Here is an 8,321-nt window from a genome sequence, read left to right as displayed (position 1 = left end):
AATGCCTTGATTGAATACCATCAAACATGAATCATGAACATGAACATTGACATTTCAGCATCAACATGTATGCATGGCATGTACAGTTATATGATACATTATTATGTGATATAAGACCATGCATAAGAATATGTGAAAAGTTGTGAAATGCCTTGAAAAGTCTTATGTGAAGTTGAACATGTTAATGACAACAAGGCTTAAGCAAAGTGATAATAAGATGTTTAAAAAGGGTGACATTGTTTTGATGAAGCAATTAAGTAAGTTCAGTAAAGAAGACGGAGGTCTATAAGACTTATAGTGGCTGCCCACTAGTGTGGGCTAGGTCAGAGTTGACCATTCAAATATATTTTCCATTTTCCTGTTTTTATTTCTCCTCCATATGAGTTATTGTTATATGTATTGACACCATAGTGTGTGGCCGCCTTAACTCTTGAGCTCGATGAGGCAATGATGGAATAAGGTTTATAATGCACCCTACTGTGGTGATGGCTAGCCGGAGGAGAACCCATGAGATTTTATATTATATGTGTAACAAGCCCTGCAGGCATTAGCTAAATCGAATAGTGTGCATATAAGATAACGGGACCATAACAATGCAAAAGTAAAAAGAGAAAAAGTACAAAAGTAAAGTTTGAAAGTTCTTGATCAATAAATGAAATGTATAAGTATTATAAGTAACATATGAGTATATGTGCACTTTAAACTCACGACATTCATGTGTATGTGTATGTGTATGCATGAGATTTACTTATTGAGCGTTAGCTCATTATGTTATTTTTCAACATTTTTCTAGGTGTAGCTTTAGATGTTGAACAACTTGTGAAGCACGGACTCAGTAGTAATGCAATAGTGGTTTAGGGTTTTTCATATTGCTACATTAAAACTTAAAGTATTCATACGTGTAATAGTTTCTATTAATAAGTTTATATAAAAGTTTTAAATTTTCTGTATTTCTTAGTATCATTTTATTAATTCATTTGATCAAGTGCTTAACATACTCGTAAATTCTGGAATTACGAGTATGTCGCAGACGTACCCTACCTTAGGGACGTCACAGTTAGTGTGTGCATTGAAACCCAAATAATTAAGCTGGCAATATAGGTGATTCTTGAAACGTTATCACCTTTATTATTGATTTTACTACAAATTTTATTTGCTTAATTTTGCTTTTAATATTTCTTATAAACTACCAACGATTTTCTCTGTACTTTTTGTGCTTAAGTTCTACTAATCGCTCTTTGTTTAAGTTGTCTCTCTAAGTACACGACTGGCCTTACTATACTACAATAACCGCTTTATGAATACAAGTTTGAGCATAAATATCCATAAACACCTACCTTTTGTATTTTGCATTTGTGTTTGATATTTGTTTGTAGGATTAATTTCAATGGATTTGTCAATACCAATTACCAAGTTTAAGAGGTAAGCTTTTACATTTTTAATTGATATACTTCAATAATAAATAGGATAATATTGTTCAATATGAATGGTTTGATTGATTTGATGAGCTTATTTGTAATAAGTCTGGGATTAAATTCTTAAATTAAGTTCATATTTTTAACTTAAATTCCACAGCCTGTTTTTCTCTTCTACAAGGCCTTGAATTAGTTAAAAATAACATTGTCGTTTTTACTATGGAATGAGTTGCATAGGGTGAAAATACTGCCTGTGCTAAGGCCTATTCTATTTCAGTTTTACTATGCTATTGTTTTTTTTAACAACATGCTGTTGTTCACTTTTTTTATTTATTTTTTTATAATAGTTCACGCAATGTAGAAATGGAAAATCAACCGTGAATCGATTAAAGAAGATTTAACTTATTATTCATACAAGAAATATTCCCTAGGCAATGATGAAAACTGGTAGAGATATCATGTCACCATTTTGAGTGGAAAATCATTATAATGTCTCCTTGACTTGCAATTTTAATGTAATTATTATCCATGTGATTCAGCAGATTGCAAATGAGACCAGTATTCGTTCACCAGCTTTCCGAAAAGTGATCCTTCTTTCTTCATCAACGTCATTGGCTCGTCATACTCCACTATTTTTCCTGAAATCCAAAATCAAATTTCAAAATCTCTAAACAAAAAATATATTTCTAAAAAAAGAATAACAAGAAAGTAGCCTCTCCCTTTGAGAATGGTTTAGTCACAGAGAAATTAGTAGTATTCCTATTTTACAAATGAATTTTATTGAATATTAGCAAACAATGTTGAATGAAGGTTAACTCTTAGTTGAGGTTAGCATTCTTGTTGTTGTTTGGCCAATCAGCTCGCACCAAGGTTTAGTATACATGTAGGATGAAGGTTTAGAGAGTATGTTGATAGAAGATTACACAGTATAGAATGGAGAGTCTGGTAAGACTGCTCTATCTCAAAATCCACGGGTTAAAGTTTGAAGATGGTTAATTCAATCGGTTTATAATGAAGATTACCATTGCTCATGGCAAGAACCATGGTGCAATCCATCACAGTCGGTATTCGGTGAGCTACTGTGATGACAGTGCACTCAGCAAACTCAATTCTAATGGTTTTTTGTAGAATCATATCAGTGGCATTGTCAATGGAAGCAGTTGCTTCATCAAGCACCAATATCCTACTTCTCCTTAGTAGAGCTCTCCCCAAACAGAACAACTGTCTTTGTCCCATGCTCCAATTTGAGCCATCATCCGCAACTGAGAATAACAAAACAACTCTTGTTATTAGTGATCATAAATTATGCATCTCTTAATGTCACTTACTTGTCGTGTATCAAATTTGTTGTCATTACCTGACGAGTCCAGACCACCTTTCTCCTCAATAGCTTCTTTAAGTTGACACTTTCCAAGAACCTTGAAATTCACAAGAAGAGAAAATGATAAAACCTTGTTTTGTTAAAACCTCACTCAACTGGTGAAATAGTATAACATTGTATGGTTACCTCCCATATTTCATGGTCAGAATGTTGAGATAAGGGGTCCAAATTGTATCTAACAGTCCCATTAAATAGAGTGGGGTCTTGAGGTATTACTCCCAAGCGTGACCTCAAATCATGGAGTCCTATTGTGCATATGTCAATGCCATCAACTACTATACTCCCTTCAGTTGGCTCCACCAGACGAAACAAAGCTCCTACTAAAGTAGTCTTCCCACTCCCTGTTCGACCAACTATGCCAATCTTATGCCCTCCTGCAAATGTGCAACTAATCCCGCGAATAACAAGGGGGGAGTTGGCTCTATATCTGATCTGTTTTTCCAAATCAAGATCATAAACACATCAGCATTCTTTCTTTTTACAGGGGTTATTTTTAAACAATCAAAGAGTAGTCTTTATTTACCTGTAAATTATTTATCTCTACTTTCCCCACATTAGGCCAATTGGTTGGGGGGCGATTATCTATGATCACTTCAGGAGCCTCACTTGGTAGGCACATGTATTGGTTTAACCTTTCTACTGAAATCATGTAATTTGTGAGAGTACATTGCCTTTGAATAGAATTCGCCACAGAAATGTTCATGGATAGACCATACGTTAGGGCCATTCCAATAAATCCTGCAGCAACACAAATTTTGTTTTGGAAGAGTAAGTTTATTTTTCTCCAAATGCATGAAATACGATGCATATTTTTAGGTAGTGAAAAGGGTACTGAGAGCAAAGTTGTTAAATACTAACCAGAGGTTAAAGTTTCAGGGGGGAGAAGGACCATACAGAATGCTGCAGAAGCAAGAATTGTTGCACTGAGTGTTTCTAATCTTTGGATTAACCATTCATTTGCTGCAAAACTATGAAAAAATGGGCTAGCATTTATGTCAATGAGCTCTAAACTTTTCTTGAAAAAGCGTTCTTCTCCTTTAAAGGCTCTAATTGTTGTGGCTCCAGCCACAGATTCCGCAAGATGGTTAGCTACAAAGGACTTTGTTGTGCCGTTGATACGCGTAAGTTCTTTAGTAGTAGCAAAGTAATATTTCTAATGATTTTTTCATAACCAAAAAAAAATAATCAGCAAAATATATTCCTCAAAGTGACACATGAAAGATGTGAATAACTAAGAAAAAATCACAAGAAAATTAGTCATAACTTTATTACCTGCAACAGAAGGGCCAGATAAATAGTTGGTAATGACACAAACAAGACTTGCCAAGCGATAACAGCTAGTACTCCAAGATTAAAAATACAATTGATGGAAGATCCAACAGCAAAGAATATGCCAAATGCGACATCCATATCAACTATACTCAGATCAGATGAAACCTATTCAAGAACAAAGATAATACATAAGTCTTAGTTTTATGAATAAGTCTTCTACCTGTAATTGAATCTGTTGTTCTAGATGCTTACCCGACTAAGTATCCTTCCCACTGGTGTGGAGTCGTAAAAGGACATTGGAGATCGAAAAAGGGAATTTAGTAGTTGGGAAAATAGAGATTTTGAGGATTCAATACCCAAATAAACTATAGCAAAGGATCTGAAAAGCAAAACTAATAAGGAGCAACTTCCAATCAACAAGTAAACCAGGATTAACTTCAATGTGCTGACATGAGGATTTTCTACACCAACAGCCATCCAAGAGTTCTGCAACATCAGACCAATGGCGAATATAAGGTGACAGGTAGTTAAGATGATAAAGTACAAGTACCCTTTGTTCAGACTCAGATATTGTATGTAAGGCCTAAATCCTGTGTCCCCTTTTTCTCTTTCTTCTAGCTTAATCAACTGATCTCCTGTAGATACTTGGAAGTGCTTTTCTGTAAAACTCTTTTTGATTTCCTTACTAGATGTTCCAAGTTTCTCTGTGGTATTTACATAAGCAAGCCTTTCAGAACCCGCAGTCTCTTTATGTGCATTCACAAGGTCTTGAAACTCTTTGCTTGTTGACAATAATTGATGGTAAGGAGCTGATTCTAAAATTTCCCCATCAGACATTATCTGTCAATAAGTGCGTATTATTATTAACTGTAGTCATTTAGTCAGAAAAATAACACTAGAAAGACAATTCTTGGAACTTGAAGAAGACTAACCAAAACAGAATCAAATGCAGGTAAGAAATCAACTTGATGGGTCACAAGCATGACTGTCTTGTTTGATAGTGCTTCCATAACATATTCCTGGAATCAAGTAAGAATAAGATCCAACCATTAGAAAGACAAAGAAAAAGAATCAAGACTTTAAAATTTTCAGGAAAGAATGATTACATTAAATAAGCTTGTAGCAGTATGTGCATCAACAGCACTGAATGGATCATCCAAAAGATATACATCAGCATTTTGATAAAGTGCTCGAGCAAGTTGGATTCGCTGTTTCTGGCCACCACTCAAATTCACTCCTCTTTCTCCAATTTCGGTCAAGTCACCATAAGGCAACAGTTCAAAATCCTTCACTAGTGAACATCTCTCTAGTGTTTCTCTGTACCTTAGACCATCCATAGGGGAGCCAAACAAAATATTGTCTTGTATGGTGCCTGATTGGATCCATGCCGTCTGAGAGACATAGGCAATATTTCTGCAAACTTGAATCTGAAATTCCAGGAATTAGAAGGAAGATGACAATGGTTAGTTTCAGGAAGAAACTAAGGTGTGCATTAGAGTAACAAACTAAGTCTTAACCAGAATGAAAAGCAGGGTAGCAAAACACTTTTTTTTAAAAAAAAAAAATCTAATTGCATAGATTACTTACACTGCCTTGAACATTTGAAACTTCACCAAGAATTGCAGCCAAAAGAGTTGATTTCCCTGAGCCAACCTCTCCACATATAGCCACCTTTTCGCCAGTGCTAACATTTAAATTTATGTTTCTCAGAGTTGGCTTTGATAAATTATCTTCCCATGAAAAATCAGCCGAGTTACAAATTATGGCTTTGTCCCCACTCTCCAGGTTGAACATTTGATTGTCTTTTGTAATCTGTAGTTCTGGGGCCTCAAGAAAAGTCACAATTCGTGAAAATGCAACCTTTGCTTGAATCACCACACTAATTATATCAGGTATTGATCTAACAGGATCCTGAACAAGGCGTAAAGTTGCTAGGAATGTGAAGACATTGTTGGCGCGCAGGGGTACTTTGAGAAAGTAACATGCTCCAAATGTTGCAGCAGAGACCAAAACAGGAGATGCCCAGAGTAGAATGGAATTGTATGCTTTTCGAAACTGCACTGCCAATAGCCATTTCAACTCTACCTTCCTCAAACTTTCCACATTATTCTTGAAGTGAGTTTCCCATGCATATAGTTTCAACACCTTCATGTTCACAAGAGCCTCAGAGAGAGCTTTCAACCTCTCATCTTGAGCTGTCATAAGCCTCACCTGAAACTTGTGCTGTAGCTTAGCAAGTGGAGCATTGCATATCACAGTAAAAATTATTGCCACCAACGCTGCAATCGTCGCCAATCCAACTGATTCGAAGAGAATCACTAAGGCAATACAGATTTGGAGACTAGTAGTCCAAGTCTGATGGAACGAATATGGAAATTCCCCAATCCTATAGGCATCCACAGTAACATAATTCATAATCTCACCACTAGAATAAATAAGCTTCGAAGAGTTAGATAATCTCAGTTGCTTCTTGTAAATGGCTGCAGTGAGCAATGATTTCACTTGCAGACCAGTAAGTCTACTTCTAAAGAACCACTGTCTTTGTGAGATGGATTCAAGGCTCTTTGAAATGAAAAGAGTAAAGGCTAATATAGAACCTTCATACTTGAAACTTTCTTTTCCTTCAGCTACCAAAATGAACGCATTAAGAAGCAAAGGACCAGCAGAGAGAGTCAAAATCTTAATTAAAGCAAAGAACCCTGATATGAAAATCTCTTTCCAGTGGCATAAAAGTATTATCTTCAACACTGATGGTTGAGAAGAAGGATCCTTGAGTTTTTGTTTCTCCAATTGCTCCAAGAACATTTGATAGCAACTTTCTGCTCTATCAGCTTCTCGCAGCCTCGGTATATCTTCTTCCTCGAGAGTTTTCTCTTTTCCCATTTTCATCAACGAGTGTAGCCACCCAAATGTGTACTTGCTGAACCATCCAGCTTTGGCAAATGGGGTAACTGAGTCATGGCCACCTTTATCAATGTTATTAGGCTCACCATTCAAAGGTGTATAAAGACCATTTTGAGTGACAACATCCTCATCACTCTCTTCAAATTTAGAACTCTTATAAGCACATAAGAGTAAAAGAACAGCTCCTGGAAGAGATAAAACATCTAAAGCTATCTTAATGGTTACTTGTTTGTTTGAAAGTGCGGCAAACAAAGACAGAACACAAGCAAATCCAGCAAACAAGCTAACTAGAATGGACAACAGCCGAACAGGTGCTCTTGGAAGCTGTTTCGCTTTGATACTTACTGTCAAGGCCACAGATAACCAAGTGAAGCCTTGAAATAATGCTTGCAACCATTGATGCAAAGGCACAGCAGTTTGATTTTTCTTTAAATTCTCTTCTAATATGCTGAATCCAAAGAACAGAAAGGACAATCCGAGACAGATGTTGAAGACAACTGAGACTATCTGAAGAAAGGAAAGGCCTTGAAACCAAGATGGAACATGACCCAGCTTTGAGGATGGTTTTTTAATCATGGTGATAAAGAGCATGATGAAAAGAACAACATCAAAGAAGATCATCAAAGCATTGTTGGAACATGAAGAAAGGTGATTCCAAAGCTCAAATTTTGAACCATCAGATTCGGCAGCACAAAACATAGCCCATATATCCTTCATCTTTATTTTTCTAAGCAAAAAAATTAGACATAAATTTATTCTCAAACTCTGGCTGCATTATTTAAATAAGTGTAGTAGCATAGTTTTTATTTATTCTTAAAAAAAGAAAAACCCAGAAACCAAAATAAAATTATGGAATGAAAAAACAAAAGAAAACAAAACATAGAACCATGCATACCTGAGTTTACATAAGAAAAGGATGTGTTTCTCCGTCTCTTAGGCCTCAACTGAAGCCACCAACATAGTCCACAGCAAAGAGACCCACCAAAACAGGTCTTTCACTAAGCTAAAAGTCTAGGACTTTTGAACCAAAAATGTTATGAGAGAAAGAGAAACAGACGTTAAAATATGCATTTTGAGTTATACACATCAATAGTCAATTTTGTTATTAAGTAATATGAATAGAAAGATGATATTATTTAATAAGATTTATGGAATGAGTTCCTGCGTCTCACCTCTGACGTTATGTGTCTCTCCCATACGTGGATGTTCTTTCATTTTCTTCTTCTTAAAATTCAACCCCTAAATAACTAATAAGAAAAATTGTGAGTCTGTGACCATAAATATATTACTAATTTATTTCTAATAAAAACAAATTAATATGATATAAGAAATAAGAACACTTACGACCA

General features: G+C 35.6%; 1 protein-coding gene across 1 annotated transcript; it reads right to left on the bottom strand.

Annotated features, from left to right (window-relative positions):
* Positions 1–1,779: 1,779 nt before the first annotated feature.
* On the bottom strand, positions 1,780–8,052 carry LOC133834606 (ABC transporter C family member 10-like). The gene is made up of 12 exons (XM_062264275.1): positions 7,868–8,052; positions 5,656–7,699; positions 5,175–5,495; positions 5,001–5,087; positions 4,321–4,908; positions 4,069–4,233; positions 3,655–3,949; positions 3,320–3,534; positions 2,923–3,228; positions 2,773–2,833; positions 2,438–2,677; positions 1,780–2,053 (listed from the first exon to the last, which is right to left on the bottom strand). Exons 2-12 carry the CDS (start codon positions 7,687–7,689, stop codon positions 1,938–1,940), a joined length of 4,428 nt encoding a protein of 1,475 aa, XP_062120259.1. The 5' UTR covers positions 7,690–7,699; positions 7,868–8,052; the 3' UTR covers positions 1,780–1,937.
* Positions 8,053–8,321: the final 269 nt, after the last annotated feature.

This window comes from Humulus lupulus, chromosome 5, assembly GCF_963169125.1.
Source record: "Humulus lupulus chromosome 5, drHumLupu1.1, whole genome shotgun sequence".
Taxonomy (NCBI): domain Eukaryota; kingdom Viridiplantae; phylum Streptophyta; class Magnoliopsida; order Rosales; family Cannabaceae; genus Humulus; species Humulus lupulus.
Note: the sequence above shows the minus strand (reverse complement) of the source record. Positions and strands in the feature narration are given on the sequence as shown.

Excerpts from the sequence above, each read along its gene's own strand:
- LOC133834606 (XM_062264275.1), bottom strand. The coding sequence starts at position 7,689 with ATGAAGGATATATGGGCTATGTTTTGTGCTGCCGAATCTGATGGTTCA. Across the intron at positions 4,234-4,320 it reads TGGGAAGGATACTTAGTCGG|GTTTCATCTGATCTGAGTAT; the intron begins GTAAGCATCTAG and ends GTTCTTGAATAG. Across the intron at positions 2,834-2,922 it reads CTGACCATGAAATATGGGAG|GTTCTTGGAAAGTGTCAACT; the intron begins GTAACCATACAA and ends GTGAATTTCAAG.